The following is a 19,924-nucleotide window of genomic DNA, read 5'->3' as shown; positions in this document are numbered from 1 at the left end:
ACTGATGACCAAGGTGAATGGCTGGGCCAGAGGTTTTGGAGAGGGTTAAGTAACAGAAACATCTCTCTGTATGAAGCAAGATGTTTCAACAGCACAACAAACTACGTCCTCTTCAATGACCGTACACTTGAATGAACAACGTTATTTTCGGTGAAATATGATTCTAGTCAGCTGAAATTATTCCAATAGTTGTAGTAGTTACAACGCTATACCCTTCTCTCAAATTCGAGCAACACACTGTTCTATTTAGCTTCCCACTAAAATGGCCTGCAGTAGGTGGAAAGCTGTTGAAGGCAGTTTGATGTTTACCCAGAGTCCTACTGTTACTGTTCCATGGAGTTGCACATCTGCATCATCTCCAAAAAGAAATATGCTTGTTGACATCAGCTTGTGGAGCAGTGTGTGTAAGCGACTCCAGGGGTCTGTTTCAAGCAGGAGGTTTAACAAACTCTGAGGTTTTCACTAAACCGGCTTCTGGAAACGGACCCCAGCTCCACAAATCTGAAGATAGAGGGAATAGATGGCAGATCCCATTCTGTGCCACGGAAATCCACATGTGTTTTAAAAAGAGGTCCCAAAAAACATTATTTGTGAATCTCATTGGCTGCTGTTGTGGTCAAGGTCAATGTTTTTCCCAGAAATCCAACCATTGAGGTAGAAAAGCAGAATAAATTGAGATTCAAATTAAACTTCATTCAAACTGACTAATCTCGTCTTACCCTTTAACTGTTATGGATAGAAGGCACTCTGTTCACTTCTATTTTTTTGCGCCACCATTCCTTCAAAATTGACGAGAGCAGACAGTCTCGTTTAAAATTCATCGGCGCACATGTTGGCCCTCGGCTCTGAGGAGGAGGGAGGGGGGGGGGGGTGGGTGCATACAAAGGAAGAGTGGACACCTGGCGTTGTAGGTAAGTGTTGCCGAACATCGTGTCATTTGAGATGAGAGCCATTCACATATATTTTCAGTTTAACAGTGGCACCCTCGAGCAGGGCTCCCTGTCATCGGCCCCCGGGTGGGAAGGGGGGGGGGGGGGGGGGGTGGAATTGCACCGCAGTTTCTCTGCAAGTGTTTCTTGAGACCTGAAGACACCCAAAGAAACGCGCGTCGCCGATGGGTTACGTGCGCCAGCTGGTTTCATCCTTTTTACATCATTTCCCCCTCGGAGACAGGGATTCAGCGTCTACCTTTGGAGCCTTTCAGCTTCACGCTGAAGGCTACTTTCACTCAGTCACAGTAATTGGACATCGGAGGTGAGACACGACAGTTCAATTGCATTGTCTGGCCACCTGCTCCAATCCCCTTGTTTGCATTAAAACATTCTAATAGTCCTGGTTTCCCTCGCTGCCACTTTCCTAGTCGTCAAACTCTGATTAGGGTTGTTGTTTTGACACGCTAAATGATAGCTTGAGCAGGGGGCCGTGAAAATGACAATTTTGTAATCGCATGCAAAATGACTGTGTTGTAATTAGCCGTTAGCGTCCACGCCGTGCGCGCGCAGTGCGGCGTTTCTTTTATGCAGACTGGACTTAAGTAGACGGCGTCCACATCGGAATACAAATTAATATGGCGTCTAAAGTACGACAATAATGGGCCTCTCTCATTTCCGTAGCCTTCTCTCCTTTATGTAGCCAGTGTATGGCGGACGTGAGAAGTCTGTTGCATGGAAATTTGTATTCCGGCAATATTTCACTTTGACAAGACTGACGGGAACACACATATCTGCACAAACATACACATGGAATATTTTGATGCACAAAAAGACATGAATACACAACAAGTCTAGATGTTGTGTGAGGCTGCACTGCACAGCTTTGAGTGGATGCTAAAATGCTAATGTTTAGAAGATGGGATGTTGACAATATTCTGGATGCTGTTTAGCATGTTAGCATCGTAAATAGCACAAAACACAAAGTAACGCTCAGGCTAATTGGACATTCATTAGTGGTGTAAGCCCCTTTTGTGTGAGCCCTCTCCCTGCAACTGATTACAAATTATATGCTGCTTGATGGGGTGAGAATTGTTAAGCTTTCTTCATGTAATCATTTCGAAATCTTTTCATTACTGTAAATAAATGCCTTTGCATAAAAGCTCAACAAAGGTGACAAAGCATGAAGATAATAACATGAACATGCTCCTGTCAGCTAATAACAGGGATTTGTACTTTGCACAACAAAAATTCTGAGAACTTCCATCCTGGAGGAGACACAAATTTAACACAACAGACTCAATAAAAAAGTCTCCGGTCAAAGAAGAGTAATTTAAAAGAAACCCTTATCTGAAAGCCTCCAGTAAACCTCGACTCCAGAGACACTGATTGATGAAATTGGCCTTTCGAGTCTCACAGCATTCGGTTTTTCTCAATAGAATCCACAAACACAGACCATCATTGGAGGTTTGACATCGACACGCTATCCTCGGGTGACAAAGTGGTTTAGAAGTATATAGTATGTGGGCGCCGCGTGTGCATGCCAGTCTCAAGGGAAAAAGAGCAACTGGATCAAATGCGATTCCCATTATTTAATCAGGGGGAGCAACCCCGTTTTTAAAGCGTTACGGATTATTTCAGTATTGTAATAAACTGACAAAAACAAGTGATCATTTTTGATAATCATATTTTACGGATTGTTTCAGCAGTCAATCACTGTCAACCCGCATGAGCCGGACTGTTTGTAAGGTCAACGTGCCGCTTAGATTAAATGAGATGATGAACGGAAAATATAACACTGAAAAAGTTATGCTGGCGTTTGTTGAATGAACCCTTCTTGGCCCACTGACAACAACGATTTCTTCCGTCAATAATGTATCATTGCGAGTAACCAGGCGCCAATGGAAGGGAAGGGATTCATTCATCAATTTAGCAGAGCATATTACTCATACTCAGTTTCTTGTATTCTCACGGTGGACCTTGGCAAACACACAGCTAACCTAGTCCCAGCAGAATATCAGCATCACTCTCAACACACACACACACACACACCAAAAAATGTACCCAATACAGTAGAGCTCATACATATCTAAGTCAAAGCAAAATAAAATGGAGTTTCACACATCACATTTGCATAATACATAATGATGTTTGTGAGCTCTTTTTGTCTCTGTCTGATTTTCTACTTCCTCCTCCATCAATCCTCTTAACACACACACACACACACACACACACACCTTTGATGTGCTTTCCAGATGAGGAACTCTCATAAACGTTAATCACAAAGGACTGATGAAGTCTCAGGGATAATTCACCAATCACGCATTAATGCTTGATCCGAGGCGTATTTATCGGTCCCAGCGGAGTGAAAATGGAGATCAATTCTTATTTGGGATTGGGGAAAAAAAAAGAAGAAAGAAAAGCCATCTCACTCAAAGAGACCGAATAGAAAGGGGGGTGTTTATGAAAGAAAGGCAGAGAATAGCGGAATGAAAATGAGGTGAGATGGACAGGAGGGTGGGTGCAGTCAGACAAAGAAGAATAAGACAGTTGTGGAAAGGTGGAAGAGATGAGAGACGTGAGAAAGACGGTGACAAGGGGACAGATTGGGGTCAAAGTCGGTGAAATGCGCGGGGTGACACGTGCTTGTCTCTGGTTTTGTGTTTTAGGCATTTGGAATTAAAGCACTCAACCTGTGTGCGTCTGTGCATTTGTGTAAAAGTAACAAAGGAGGGACTTTGAGGGCAAATGAGGAAAGACACTTGCCAGACATGCCACAGTGTTTTCACTGGGTGATCGGGGCAGATGGGGCACTGTTTGGAGTAGGTGAGATTATTAGTGTGCAACCCACGGATGAACACCATTTGCACATTAATGACACATTAGTGGGCGTAATATTTGGGGTCTTTCAGATCATTATGCTTTTGTGTGTCAGCAAATGCGTCCTCAAATCCAGCACGCCACCCGTATTCTTTGAATCAGAGGTAAGGTGTAAGAAAATGTATATATATATATATATATATATATATATATACATGTGACTGTGACATTTTAGACTGCAGAAACATGGAGAAATGTCGCTACACATGTTTTCATTTGTCAGCCTTCTCCCTCCATTTCCTCATAACGGGGGGGGGGGGGGGGGGGGTGCGACTGCATTTAAGTGGACGGATGAAGGGCCGCTACCTGATCCTGACAGTTACTTTGGACGGGTGTGGTATAACTAAGGAGTGTGTTTAAATGTCAATCCAATTACGGACCCCTCGCCTTTCCCCGGACAACGCCTTCATGGCCTCGTTCGGGGTCATCATGAGAGCCCGAAGAGCCCTGAGGAGCGCCAGCTGCATGCATGTGACTGAGTCCCGTGGTCATAACAGTATTGCACACCATGTCACCAAGAGAGAGACACAAACCCACACAATGTCCGTCCTAAATTAGATTTTAGTCCAAAGAAGTTGAAATCGAGTTCCCCAGAGAAGCCTTTTGGGGGGGGGGGGGGTTTGGTCCTCAGCAGTGGGTCAAGGTTCATTATTGAACTACAATAGGCCAGTGCTATCAAGATTGAACCACTATAGGCCAGTGCTCTCAAGATATAACAGGCAGCCATTGTAGTATTGAATGTGAGCCACATGCCGTATTATCTGGGGCCAATCAACTCAAAGTCTGCGAGCATTTGGCTTTCCGCAGCTGCATTAGTGAAGTTGCCAGGCAACAACGCGGTGCAGTGGATTTGTGCACTCGCATTTCTGTAACCCAAAGCATTCTCTATTTTCATTTTGGCTTATTAATGTGCAAATACATCATAATAATTAGGTGATAGTGTATCAAAAGCAGAATCTATAGTGGTGAATTGGCTCACACCTGCAGTATGACACAGAGTCACACTCAGGTGCCCCTGTTGATTACACACTGCCTCATGAGCCTGTCTCCCTATAGACTCAAACCTCAGGCACAGTGAGAGGACGAGTCCTGTTGTCTCGGGTCTCAAACAGACGTTCATCTATTACAGATTCTTAAAAAAAACTGGTCAACTTGTTACTTGGTCAGTCAGTAGACTTGTTAGTCTTCTGACTATTGGCATTATTTTAAAAATGAATAACTTACACATTTTATAATGGAGCTCATGATGAAGTATAAAATGTGATTAAAAAGTGATGGTTGCAAAACTCTGGAGATCTGTTTTCATGTTTTTAGGTTTAATTAACTCAGGCTGTGAGGTATTGTACACGATGTCAGAAAGTCCTAGTGGAATCTACCAGGGATTTTTAACAGGATAAAATGCCTCATGAAACGAAATGTAAACAGACAAATGTGCCACTCATTTTACAAATAATGTTTATATTATGTTATATATATATGTTATTCAGAATCACCGGTCTTTTTTATTCAGAATAACCGGTCTTTGTTATTCAGAATCACCAGTCATTCAGAGGTATATCTCAGTGAGAGTAGCAAAAAAGTCCAAATGACTGACAGTGGCAGTGTGGCATAAGCCTCCAAAGCACATTCCTCTGTCACATTCAGACATAAAAGCTGCTGTCCTCACTTAAAGTAGAAGTTGTCTTGAAGAAATCTGTCAAAATTTGCCTCGCCTAAGAGCAAGTACAATAATTGGCACTCCATCCAATTTGTGTTGAGAAAGTGCCAAATCCGAGGCATCTTTTCAAATCCCGTGAAACACCTTCAGCTGAATAAAATGTTCCTCAGCGCATCAATGGTTGCATAGAATATGGTAACCTGTCAAAGAACCTGTCAATGTACAGTGAATACCTGGGATTTGGAGCTGACTCGTGCTGTAATATTAACGTATTAAAACTATGAACCCGTGAGGCCAGACAGCTCATTCCTGCTAATAGATTATACACCTGCATCCTCTAGGCCAACATTTGTTTTTTCTTCATAAATGCTTGTACTTATTTCACAAATAGGGTAAAAGAAAATTTGATTTATACCATTCATTCGCATACTGTATTAGATTAGCAGTGAATAAATGGTTGGCAAAACTAAACCTAGTTTGGAGAGACCTCAGGCATCCTGTTACCACGATAAAGCTGACAAAAACTGTTCAGTGAAGCCGTCCTCTCCAACCCACTGATCCTACAAGTAAACATGGAACTCAACCATCTCACGGCCTATTTTTAGATATAACAAGAACTGAAGCGACTCAGATGACCTCAAGTTACTTGCTCCAGATTCTCAAATGGAAATATTTATTGATAGAAATGTATTGCGGCCTTAGACTACTCGTGGGACAAGCATTCTCTTTGAAGCCCATATTATCAGTGAATTGACCGCAAATAGGCATATTAATCAATAATGAAAATAGTATGTGAAAAAAAACCTTTAGTGCACGCTGATCAATTACCAAAATTCAACCCTTTAAGTAATCTTAAAATATGAGCTTATTGGCTTGTCGACTAAACCATTTATCTTTAGCCTTTTTTGTAATGTTTTACTACCCAGCCGACAGGGGAATGACTTCAGATCAGATTCAAGTGATTGTGTTCCCTTTATTTTAATTTGCATTTTGGCCTCATCTCTGTGTCTACGCCATCCAAACGTACCATGATACCAACCCTCAGGAATAGGCTCTGTTACACCTGATGCTTTCATGTTGTGTACTACTGGCTGCCTCTCTCTTTTATTACCCTAAGTTGAGTGATGACTATGAGGGAAATCAAGGGGGGGGTGGCGGGGGGGGTGGTTGTTACTGTCCTGGCAATGCTTGATAGTAATTGCATGTGATTATACTCGTTATTATCATCAGCCACCTGTACGGGTCTTCGTGGACGACGCATCCAATCAAACGCCTCTCTCATCTCCATGGAGAAGAGAGCTATTGTCTCAGTCGCAATCAGTGTGTTAAAGTGGACCGGTGGATGCAACCGGAGTGCAACAAGCGTCCCTGGAGCCAGCGGCAGAATCCGTTCTGTTTCTTCGGCTCCTGTTTTGTCTGATCTTTGAGTGCATCTGCAATAAAAAGCTAAATCCTGGGCATAAACGGGGAGGTTGTGAAATCAATCGTATCTCCGTTACAGGGGACAATGGGACAGATGTAATGATGCAACACACGCTTATTCCATTATTATTTTTTTGCATTGTCAGTTTTCATGAGGCTACATGATGCGCGATAAGCGATGTCAGCCCCGTGGCCAAGTCTCACTAAGAAATGACACTGGCGGTGAACAACTCGTCTACTGGGAAAATGATGCACAATGTTGAGCAGACGCAGCTGCGTGCTTCACGCGGCGCAGTTAGACATCCCGTCAATGTGGATTTCAAAGGCCACACACTACAATGGGCCTCCGCCAACATTGACACAAAGTCGTCGACGGTCCCTGGTCTGACGCTTTTAACGTTTACTTTTTATGCAAAAACACACGGAGGCCAGAGGTGGAAAACTGCAGGCAAAGGATACAAGAGAGAGAGAGAGAGAGAGAGAGAGAGAGAGAGAGAGAGAGAGAGAGAGAGAGACATGCAGAACAGGAAGTGGAGCAGAACAGATTTTGGGGCCGCAAGGGAGAGCTGACAGTGTCCACTGAAGATAAACACGGTAAGCTTCCCTTCAGGATTTGAAAGTGGAAATCAATTAACCAAACATTTAATATTTGCGCCACATGATCACTGGTGAAATCAAGCCCCATTTGAATGAATTGCACACGTCTCTAGACTGTCAAATTTCCAAAGCCCTTCAAAGAATATTTGTCTTACAGATTTGTATCTTGTTTTCCTCTCTTTCTGTTGCACGTATTCATCGTGTCAGTGTGACGCTTGCTCATTTGTGACCTGGGGAGTTACCGCTGGTACAATAGACGCCTCGCAGCTCTAACAACAGCGAGAGCTTAAAATATATCCAGTAAACAACATGGTAGCAATCGTTTAAAAAAAAAAAAAAGACCTGTGTTTTTGCTTTTCTGGGGGGAAAACTGAACGTGTTACTTTTTCATGTTTTTAACCACAACTTTAGAACAGAACACAGTCAAGCAATAAACAGGGATGTGGTCTCACATTTAAATATTTCATAATGAAGCATTTCACCGTGCTCGAATTTGCTCATTGCCTCAAACACGAGTACAGCTTATGTTGGTGATGATGCCGGCTTCAAGCTGGTCGTCGTCAGTTTTAATATCTGCAAAAGCTTTTTGACTTCACGACCACATGGTCCCCGTTTTCAAACCACTTAAAAAAAGGATTTTATACTTATTTTCAGCCTTCACTAAAATGTTTGTTATGTTAAGCATGCGTTTGCTGGCAAATATTGTCTGTCCAGTTATTAAAGGGTGTATCTGGCAACTGTCTTATACTAGACAAATGAAATCCTTTCATTTGAATTAGACAGTTTTCAAAGGAACCATGTTTCGGTGGACGTTGAGACGCTGTCCATGGTGTTGAAAGGCATGCTCCACAGGTGTGCTCAGCACAGAATGAGTGATGAAACTCCTAGTTTGTGCGAGTGCACACGTGTGCAAGCGCATGTAGCGCTGCAGACTCAAGGCTCCTGTTTAGGCATTTGAACGTAATACTTCTGTCTTACTGAACTTGGTGCGAATACACGTTATACACGTCGTCTAAGATGGCAATAGAGAGAACAATCTCTGCTGCTTCACCAACCCTAATGATTGAGTCAGCCTGCAAACACAACAACATTTAAAGTCACGGTTCTTAGATGCACCACAAAAGGTCTTTGAATTAAGACCCTGTGACTCAGTAAAGACCAGCTGAAGACAGAAAGCAGCCATAAAAACTTCTGTTGGCATCTCACACAGGCACCGTCTGTCTCTGGAGCGCTTTCAAATGTGACAAATCCTACCTGCCTCGGCTTGAACGCAGCGAAGCCCACAGCGTATTTATAGAATTGTGGATTTGTCATAGAACTGAAATTGTGTAGAAAAGAATCGTAGTTAAGAAAATGTAATTTCTCATTATATTGTGTATACCTTCCCACATTTGGGAATTGTCTTTCCAACTCAATAACTAAAGTAGTCGGTGGCCAACAGGAAACAATCGGTGCACTGATCAATATCAGCATTCATCTTCGAAAATAATTAACCTTTAAATGCCACCGGCTATATACCAAGCAAAGAGATTCAAGCCAATGGCTTTCAGTTTCTATATTTTCTATTCCCTCTCTTTGTTCTGCTATTTTGTTAAGCTTCAGAAGAAATGATTCCTACCTTAAAAACATTTTAAATCCATTTTAGATCTGCTGCACAGTCCTTGAAATTAGATGTGAGAGCTGATTGGAATGTAGTAATCCAGGTTATGGAGAGACAGAGAGCAATAATATTCAGATGATAAATGCATATATGTCGTGATCGGGTTGGTGAATTTCCAAGGAATAAACATTTTATATATATATATATATATATACACACACACACACATATATATATATATTATATAATAACTATATAACTGATGATCAGTTACAGTGTGCTAGCATTGACTGAGCCATTTTCCCTGAAGTTAAATCTATTGTCATTGACGAGGCTTCTCTTTGTAGCAGAATCCGAAATTGTGGAGCACAAATGCACTTTCACAAATCCCATCAGCGCCATGCCGCATGGGATGTTGTTCTCGTCAACAGCGCTGTCACACTGTATCATGTTGAGGCTCCTTTTCAAAAATCCCAAAATGTGAGTATAAAAACCCCGCGTTGAAACAATCCCGCTAAACGAGAATGAAAGAGAGACGATCACAGCGTCGCACAACATAAAATGAAGTGATATGGCTGAATTCTAGAGCACAAAGTCTTGAAGGTTAGTTCTTCGCTGAGCTGACCGTAACCCTTTTCATTTCATACGTTTGAGCGCTCACCTTCCATGACGTAGACCAGCGAGCCCACGTCGCCCTCCTTAATGATGCAGCTGTCCTTTCCATACTCCACAGGGTACATGCAGTCCACGATCTCTTGAATCTGCGACAGCTCCAGGTTCTTCATGAAGTCATTGTCCAAGATGGCCTCCTTGATCAGGTCTTTGGACCTGGAGACGAGGCAAAGCAAAATGAGGCCATCACTGCGCAAACACAGATTATTATGGCATTGTTTTGGATTTTTTTTTTTTACAGTAGAAAAACATCAACAAACGAGATAGGGTTTGCAATATGAATTAGAATTAGAGAGTTTGAATGTATCACACACACACACACACACCTACAGCAAAAACCTCGCCTGAAATAATATATTCTCTGAATTTTATTGAAGGTCTTTGACCAGTTCTAAAGGCAGGCATGGCAATTATTTCTCGACCAATTACAATTTTCCTTCATCTGCGTTGCCGCTTTTTAAAGAACATGTTGATTTCAACAAAGACGTCAAGGTAATACCTTTTTGTTCACTTTAAATGCTGTTATCAGTCAATAAATAGTCTTTCTAAATCGATGCTCAATGGACGCAAGTTGATTTGATTCAGGGATGCACTCCTGTAGCCAAGAAGGCCTTCACACTGTGGAGTCATCTGAGCATTCCACAGGTGCTTTTTTTTTACCAGTTGCTATGCAAGGACAGCAGAGAATGTTATTAAATTCAAACTTGCAGTCACCTAAGTGCAGCTCAGTGCACAGAGCACTTTGTCAGGCGGCCTTAAAGGAGACATAACGTAAAACAAGCGTTTGGAACGAGGCATTGGACGCTAATTATGAACCATCAAAGGAGAAGAGACATTCCACCATTGAAAGTGTCCATGTGAAGGAGAGCCGGGAAGATACAGCCAAAAAGTGAGTTCCTTTCCCTCATTGACACACACACGAGAGTCAATGTTGCTCATCTGGTCAGTTCATATATACAGTATATATATATATTAGCGTTCAACAAGGAGCCCCCTCTTGAGAAGCTAAACCTGTGTAACCTAAAAATCCCTCTCGAGCTCTATAGGATTCAAGGGCGCTGGTGCACTAAATTCCCTTTTTTGTGCCCCTGTGCTCTTTTCACAAACTGATTTCTGGATGCATTGTCGAGGCCGTTCACCGGAGGAGCTCAAAGCTAAAAGGGCAAATAAACCGTGAGGCATCTATGAAGCGGTGTTCCCACAACACACCGGACCTCTCTGACCCGCTGCCAGCCAAATGAAAGGTTCAACACGAAACACACACAGCACAGACCCCTTCTCCCCGCATTCGTGATCCGAGCTTATGTTTTTATAGTCAGTGTCCTACTTCCCCTTAAGGGCTTATCTCGCATTTTTAAGGTCACACGGCCATCTCTCCCACAACTCTTGAGATACATTAACAAATCCGTGAAGAGCTTCTGTTGCTCCTTCAAATGAAAAAAAAACGGCCAGGCCTGAAAGGGCCCTCACAGATGCCCTTTGGAATGTTCCATCCCGGGGAGAATCTTCCAATCTGCCTGATTTTCTGCCTGTAGCGTCATTATCCCAGATTTACCCGTCATTTGTGAAATGCCTTTTCAGCATTTATGCTCACTTGTTAGACACTCCACAGATATGAGAAAGAGGTTAAGAGACAGCGGGGGAACAAGAATCCAAAGTTGAGGTATTTTCACCTATTTGAACTTCAGACAGCGCAGCAAGTCAGATGATCCGATTGGCTCCTCGGTATCTTGCTCTTCCCTCGAGCATCGGGGGGAAGCTTCCATCGAGTGGAGAAGACTGACGTTTCCGCACCTATTTTAAAAATTCCTGTGTCCTTGAAACCGTCTACTTTTTAAGCTGAGACTCAGAGACGAGGACTCGGGTACCGAGCGGGACACCTGCCGCATAAACACCACAGCGTCCACGCTGCTACACACCAGGATCCTCGGTGACTTACGCCCTGGCGCTGGTGCTTTTTCTCACATGCAAACTGAACATTGCTGTAATGCCTGGGGCCCCCCGAAGGGGCTCCACACTTCTAAAGATGCATTATCAAATTAAAATGAATCACATTTCATTAAATCAACTTTTATTATGAAAAACATTTACAAAGGGCCCCCAAAAGACCCACAAAATAGACTCGTCATCTGTGTAACCTCGCTGTTTGGTGACTTCATGTTTCCACTCCAGAGGAACGATTGCCCTTCTTAACTAGCGCAACACATAAATATTTGGAGATGTTGGAGTTTGAGATATGTGTATATTACAGAGTTGACCTTTTGAAAGCCGTCCTGTTGCTCGGGCAACAGCTTCTGTTTAATGACCCCGGCCTTGCTGTTTACTTCCTGTCAGCTGCATTAACAAACATCGCTAGAGGAAATACAAAGGGGCCCATTTTGAATGCTGGCGCTGTAGAGTGTGGAGAGGTCTCTTATATTTGTATCCAGGGGAATCGGAAGCTCAACCTTGAACCCAAGTTCAAAACGTAAGTAAAGTTAAAATGTGCTCATACCGCCTCTCTGTCGCTTGGGGTAAAATTGTATTACTGAATGATTAAATGCGTTATATGCTGTTATATTATTATAACATTTCCCAACAATGGAGATTTCAACAGATTATTCAGAACCTTCCCCGGCGTTTCGGGTCTCGGATGGACTCGTGCGGCTGATGTCTAACAGCTATTGTTGCCTACAGTCAATATTTTTGTCAAACAGTACAGATATTATAGCTCATAGTTGGACTTTCCAGATTGGCCCCCCCTCCCTGACCCTTGCTATAAAAAACCCAGAAATGTGCAGCTTGGCTTGTTTTGCTTTTAGAAAGATGCTTGCAAAAAAAGACTTTAAAGACTTTTAAGGGTCTAAAAATGTGACTCTAATACGCCATCACTCCGGCTAATGCGCCTTTAGCTTTGTGGTGTTTATGTAAAGTCTTCGTCTAGTTCCCTTATAGCTTCACGTTAAGAGTCTTACTTCAGCCCATTGAATGGGCATTAATGGCTCACAGGTCATTTAAGTGTTGTTCATTTGTGATGATTATCTTCATGAACCAAACGGGAGTATATTTTCAGAAAAATTCCCATATAATAATACACATGTATTACTGGGTGGGTGGGTGAATTTCACCGAGGATTTAAGTGCAGGTGAGAAGGACTATTCTGTCATTTGATTCTATCATCCCTAATAAAAGAAATCCATTATTTTCACAAATTGACCTCCGGCCCTCTGGAAATACGCCTCATTGACCCTCTTTCTGTTACTTTACTCCACCAAGGACATCTCTGACCCCCCCCCCCCCCCCCCCCACACACACACACACACTTAAGCCTCTGATAGCAACTTTAAGCAACGTTTATGACCAGACCCCTATGAAAACATCTGCCTTCCTCCCCTCTGTAAGGATGATGTATTTGCCTTCATCCCGTTGTGAAGTTTAAGGCTGAGCAAGTTCAGCCTTCCTTAAAAGGAGAAAATATGCTCTTTTGGGAAGAAAAAAAGAAGAGGGGTGGCAGAAAAGGGGGAGAGGCTAAACAAAACAAAAGGGAGACGGAGCGAAAGGGGTGGATAGCGTATGAGTGAGCAATGGTCTGTGGGTCCTGTGAAGAAGATAAAAACGCGTCAGAATAAAAGAGCCAACAGTCCAACAGACGTTATCGCTGCACTTCAATAACCCCAAAAAATGCAATGTTTTTTTCATGAGTGCACCCGGGTAATTTACTAAAGATCTATTTAATGATGATAATAATCAACAAACGGGGCGACAGCGCCCAAACACGCTCAAGTAGTTTGCATTAAACAGTCGGCTTCTTTCCCATCATCATTTTTCATTTTTCTGCTAATTAGAAGAGTAAATGTCCTGCTGACGCTCACAGCATTAAAGCTATGGTTGAGGTAAGTTCCACCTCCTTGTAAAAGTTCCTTTTTATTTCCATCGTTACGCAATCTTTCCCTTTCACAGTGGCGAGAACAAGCAGCCTTTCCTGTTCTAATGGACAGCTGATTACATTGAAACTCCATGTAACTCCATGTGTATTGCAGATACATCACACTATGTATCACGGTCAATATGCAGGATTTTGTATTTTTGGCAAAAGGCTCGTAATAAAAAACACACCATCAAGGTCTCACTAAAAGCCTCTTTTGTAAAAGGCCTTGATGAAAATATGTATGTACAATAAAAGCTCGCTATCATAATGAAATGGTCACATTTGGTTCTCCTTATCTTCTTTCCCACAGAGTCCCACGGGGGGACAGAGTCTCACGAAAAGAGCAAAGCAAAGACCAAATAACACAACACAAGTTACCAGTGTGCTTTCTGTGTTTTTAGCCGACGCACAAAGCTGACAGGTATAAAAAAGACTAATGGCCTTTCACAGCTCAGTATGAAAACAGCACCATGATGGCAAAGATATGCCTCGGGATGAATTTAAAAGTAGATATTAAACCAATGATTTCATCCTGAGTACTCCATTCTATTTAATATGTATATTTTTCAATATGCTTGCAGAATGAAGAGTAGCTGTTAGTCGGGGTAAGTGTATTGATTCGTAATGACACAGCCTTCAAGTCCAAACCCAACCGGCAGCTGGATTTTTTTTTTTTTCTTTTTCAGAACAGATGGCTATTTCAGTACCGGCTTTCAGTTGCCAGCGGAGCCGGGCAGGAGGGAGATGTTTTGGTGAGAGTTTGAAAAGAAGAAAGATAGAGAAAGCGAGAGAGGGAGAGCAAAGAGAGAGAGAGAGTGGGGGGGGGGGGAGTAGACAAATCATAAGGTAAACATGCACAGAGGGCCTGTTGAGACCGTCTCTCACAGACTCACAGCTTCTGACAGTAGTAAATTAGACGAGGCTGCAGCCACCAGCTCTGTACACCTCCCATCACTGGACGGCAACGTCATATTCTCGGAAGCTGAACTGAGATCAGGCATGCAGCCTTTTATCAGCCAACTGCTGATAATCCTATTGATAAGTGTCGCCATAGAGACAGTTTCCTGACAATCATTTCCCAAATTGTAACAGTTGACGACACCATATCACGGTCATTGCGTTTGAGAGTGCGCGCGTGCGTGCGTGTGTGTGTGCGCGCGCGCGCGTGTCTGTGTGTGTGTGTGTGTAAAAGAGCACCTCCTCATTCATAGTGGCTACAGGTGTTGTACCTGCTGCGCCACACGTAACATTACGCACAGCAATCAGAAAGAAGAAGAAAAACTATTCATCAGAAGCGACATGTTTTTTTTAAAATAATTAGGACACCTACTGTGGGCTTTTGGGGTAGAAAGGTAGGGTGACATGGCTAAGATCCTGGATGTCGAAGGCTGTGGGTTCGGCCGAAATCGCCTGCCTCTTCGTCCTCTGCTGCTCGTGCAGATCGTTCTGCTTGACGACCTGGGTTGCCGGTTTGATCACGGAGCGGTATTTATCCAGCTCGGTCTGCAGCCTCTGTATGAGCTCGTCCTTCTGGTCGAGCTCCAGCTCCAGCTCGTCGATGAGCGCGTCCCTCTGCCGCAGCTCCTCGATCTTCTCCTGGAGCGCGTACTGGAGGTCACGCAAGGTGCCCATTTCAGACGGCGACGAGCGACTTCCCGATAAGTTTATCGAAAGGTATGTGCCGTCTAGCCTTCGTCCCCTCTCCTCTACCACGTTGGTCATGAACTTTATCCGGCATGAACAGCTTAAGAGGATGCAGCCCGTGTCTCTCCGGCTGGTGGGTGGTTTGGGGAGGGGGGGGGGTTTAAGAATGGTAACCGAAGGTATGTTCGTTCGGTGGTTGAACAAGGTGAGCCCCTAAAGCGTCTCAACACCACTACCACGTAAAGTTTGCCCTCTCTCTCTCTCTCTCTCTCTCTCTGTTTCTCTCGCTCTCTCCTCCCTCTCCCCTCCCTCCCTCCCTCGGCGGGGTGACAGCGGAGGACCGTCCTCTGCGAGTGCGTCAGGATGCGACCCGGGGAGAGAGCGCGCATGGCGAGGAGGGCGCCTGCAGGAATCTGTGGCGCGGTGCAGTCCGTCGCGCGCTCCTCTCGCGTGAATGATGAACTCGGGGGAGAAAAAGCGGTCGCTCGGAGAACGATGCCATCACATCTTCAGCATCCCCCCCCCCCCCCCCCCTCCCTCAGGCAAGATGAGCGCGGGGGTCTTAATGGAAGTTGGAGGTGGTGGAAACTTAATGACCCCCGGTGTTAAAATAAACAAGGAGGAGGTTTTCTATGCAATGTTCCGGGATGATGCTTTTGGTATACCATGTATTTTAAAGTGGGGGTAAAAAAAAAACTTCTCAAATTCCTGTCAACTATTCATTTGAAGACTGATTACACATAGGAGCAGCGAAGGCGCTAAAGGCGGGAAACAATAGCAGCAGAAATGAATACAGTATACGCCGACGATCTAGAGGCCAGCGCCACATTCCTGATGTTAAGTGTCTACAATGGAACCGCTGTAAGCCTCACGCGCTCCGGACCAATTCAGGCGAAGAGGAAACTGCCATGGACGTGGTGGGAAGGACACAACGGAGAGCGAACGACATTTTTGTTTGTTTGTTGTTAAGATACGCCCTTTTTGCTTCGTGGGGGTACCACAACATCTTTTTTTTCTAGAAAAAAACCCGTGTTAACGACCCTGAGGTGGTGTTATAATAATAGATCGCAGCTGCCCTCTGGTGGTGGGATAAGGCATCGACGCAAGCAAACAACAACAAGGTGGCACGGGGCCTCTGCTCTCTGTGAAGCATGACCAACACTTAATGCATCCTATGTTGTGTCTCTCATGGCCCTAGTGAAATGGGTAGCATGCAATGAGTACTTGTTCCAATGGACCTACTGACATGCACAATAGTCCTGGGTCTTTAAAACCGATGCACATTGAAGCAAAGAATGCTTCGCCACCTCTGAGTAATACTGATGATGGGTGATATAAATTAACTGTGGGGAAAAACCTGTTTAACAAACAACTGCATTCATCGTCTGTTTGAGTCATTAGAGTAAAAGCTTCCTAAGTGTGTTATTGAATGAGGACAGGGCACCTTTTCTCCTCTGAGCCAATTAAGACCATCATGTGTTATTTGAATTCCCGCCAAAGGAAGGGTGCGGGACACAGAGCCTGATCGGCAGCAGTTTCCTTCATATCAGGAAAACTGCAGTGGCCTGCAGACTTCAGGCTTTCTCCAGTCCAGGAGTTACATCCCCATGTCCTCCCATCCTAAAGAGGCCCTCCCACTGTCCTTCAAATCTCCTCTGCGCTTTAAATTTCACCTCCCTAACCCTCTAGCTCAGCCCTTTTCCTATGCAGATCAATAGAAACAGGATCCTTTGCTCCATGCTGCGGTAATCCGATGAGCGGGGCGGGACGCCGGCTGGTGCCACGTCCTGTCTCTAATGGGGTCACACTGTCTCCAAACCCCACAGCAGCCCAGCGGGCACGGGAGCGCCGGCGGACCCCTCCCTGCCTCCCTCCCTCCCTCCTCCAGACACTCTGGTGGCACTGAGAGTATTCATGTCACCTAACAAATGTAAACAGGTTCACTTCCTTTTCAGTGCACAGCGTCTACAGCCATATGTGCAATTAACCAATGGAGGTCCATTCAAGCACTTATTGTGCTTCACCAGCAGGGTGAAATTTCACCATTTTTAAGAATCAACCCCAGTCCTAGGTTTTGAATATGTGATAAGTGTTCTTTGAAGCTTGTTAGACGTTGTTTCCGAATGAAACTTGGTCATTCACAACTTCCGTACTTCATTCTTAGGTATACTAAATTACATTTTTCTTTCCTCAGGACAGATTATGCAGACTTCCACGCTCGTTTGAATGCTAACTGAGTCCCGGTTAATGAGTTTAAATGAGGAACTTGCCCTGTCAGCGGCTTAATAATATAAATGAAGACTGGAAATTTGCCATTTAAATCAAATTAACCCCATTGCCTATTGCATTAATTGAGTCAGATTTCTGCCAGTGTTTGTGTGTGTGTCATCAATATAGCAGGTAATTATTTTTTATGAGATTATTTATTAGGTATGGGGATAAGAAGAAATTAAAAAGACAGAGGTGGTCAAACTCCTTGCTGGTATTACAGCAAAGTAAAAAGGAGATAACTGGTCCATGTCTGATTCGACACCCATATCGCGAAGCTAAAACGAGCACCTAAAGGTGATGAAGGAGGCATATGGTCAAACAAAGCGTTTTCTAATGGAGTATTAAATATCCTCAGACATGCACTTCGGGTCCTCAGCGTCCTGCTACTAAAAGCCAATAATGCATCGCACTTCCTCTTGTCGGCGTCCTGTGAGACCGCCTTGATGGATCTGATCAATTAGGAGCTCTTTCTGAAGCGCGCCTTAAAGCTGCGTCATCGGCCTCCAAGAATGAAAGTGCTCGTCCATTCATGGCAAACGTCTCCAGCTCCCATTAAAGAAAGGGGCGGGGGGCGGGGGGGGGGGGGGGGGGGGTTAAAGGTAGAACAACAGACAGAAAAGCTTAGTGGAGAATTGACGTGGAAGTACACCCGAACCTGTGTGTGTGTGTGTGTGTGTGTGTGTGTGTGTGTGTGTGTGTGTGTGTGTGTGTGTGTGTGTGTGTGTGTGTGTGTGTTGTGTGTAGAGTTACCATCAACACACGTGTAGTTAAAGCGCGTTACTTTAGTGACAGAACAGTTGATGTTTCAAATGACACGATCCCCTGCAAAAAAAAAAACTTTGGATTCCGATCGTGAAGAAACGCTCAAGAGAGATATTTTTGATAATGGGACCCAAAGTTGGGCACATGGGCGTCACGGAGGCATAATGAAGCACACATACCAGTCGGACTTGGCGTATTTCCGGAACGCTTGCCGTGACAGGTCCTGGTGCGTCTGAGGCTCCGCGGAGATGCCCTGCGCCCTGCGGGTCCTCGGCCCCAGAAGTTGAGCGCTGGGCAAGACGGACTGACATTTGTGCAATTTTCTCTTCAGCTCTTGAATCTCGTCCTCCCTGTCCGCCAAACGCCTCTCCAGGTCCCGTATCCTCTCCTCCTTTAGCACCAGGATCTTGGCGAAGTCTTCCTCCAGGTCACTCATGTCGAAATCTGACGTTAAACTCCGCGATAACGTGCCAACAAAACACACACACACACACACACAAAGAAAGCAAAGTAATCTCCCAGGACTCGCGAGAAACCCCGTTTTTGGGTACGCGCGGGACGGCGAGGTTCTTTTTTTTTTTCGCTGTCCAAATGGTTTGTTTCAGGAGGAAAAGGCGAGCGGAGCGGTGCTTAACGCCGGGGAGCGGACGGTGTGAATCAGCAGCGCTGCGCTACAGTCCGCGGAGCCTCCGGGGAGCCGCTGATGATCCTTCATTGAGAGACCAATTACAGCAGCTCTGTCTCTCCCCCCGAGGACAGCGGGCAGGTCGTCAAACTGGGCGCTTAATAATAAAATAAAAATAAAAACCGAGACTAACTCCTGTAGTTCAGCAGCCTCACGCGCTGCAGAGGGAACCCGGTGGCGCGGCTTGCTGCTGCTGCTGCTGCTGCCTGTCAGATATTTGTTTACCATCTATCTGCACGATTCTCCCCCACCCCTTACCCCCCCCCCCCCCCCCTTCCCCCCTCCCTTTCCCGACCCCCCTTTTGAGGGAAATGTTAAACACACTCTCATCACCTCCCCCGAACTGTTGCACAAACAAAGCAAAAGAAAAAAAATCAATTGTCCCGCACCCCTTTCTGTGGGACAGTGGACCGGACTGGTGGTCGAAACGGTCACGTGGTGTAAGGGGAAGGGGAAACTGAGACAACCATACGTCGGTAGATTAAAGATGTGAAGATTCATTTATTTAATGTGCATGTTTTATATGAAGAGTGCGCCTTTCTTTGTCAAGGTGAGATATCTTATCTGGTTTACACGATATGAAAAACATAGAATCGGTCCTTTTTGATCAACAGTAAAGAAAAAGGTTAAACTAGCCACACCAAAAATTGATGATTCAAAGTTGCAGATGCATGCTGAAAAGTGTCTGTTATTATACTGCATCCATCTTAAAGTTAAGTTAATTACAGATCCGGAGCCCTGTGTCTTAGAGATTAGAGTAATCAGTTTCCATACTTTGGCAGCTGTGCTCATCACTCTCATCCTCAGTGTTCTGTGCGGACTGTGGAGCGTTCAGTATTAGATCATCACTTCTCCCACTGTAATATTAATCTCTGAACCAAGTCCGTCATTTCTATGC

At 44.4% G+C, this 19,924-nt stretch overlaps 1 protein-coding gene across 2 annotated transcripts in view; it reads right to left on the bottom strand.

Annotated features, from left to right (window-relative positions):
- Positions 1-18,943, bottom strand: part of LOC119214369 (cGMP-dependent protein kinase 1) — a 70,686-nt gene extending 51,743 nt beyond the window's left edge. Inside the window, exons 1-2 of one of the 2 annotated variants that reach the window (XM_037466102.2) lie at positions 18,521-18,943; positions 9,747-9,913 (exon numbers count right to left, since the gene is read on the bottom strand). In XM_037466102.2, coding sequence (XP_037321999.1) covers positions 9,747-9,913; positions 18,521-18,777 — 424 coding nt within the window. In that variant the 5' untranslated portion in view covers positions 18,778-18,943. Of the gene's footprint in view, positions 1-9,746; positions 9,914-14,994; positions 15,586-18,520 lie in introns of those variants that run through there. The other variant, XM_037466101.2, reaches the window with a different exon arrangement.
- Between the last annotated feature and the right edge of the window lie 981 nt (positions 18,944-19,924).

Source organism: Pungitius pungitius, chromosome 13 (assembly GCF_949316345.1).
Source record: "Pungitius pungitius chromosome 13, fPunPun2.1, whole genome shotgun sequence".
Taxonomy (NCBI): domain Eukaryota; kingdom Metazoa; phylum Chordata; class Actinopteri; order Perciformes; family Gasterosteidae; genus Pungitius; species Pungitius pungitius.
Note: the sequence above shows the minus strand (reverse complement) of the source record. Positions and strands in the feature narration are given on the sequence as shown.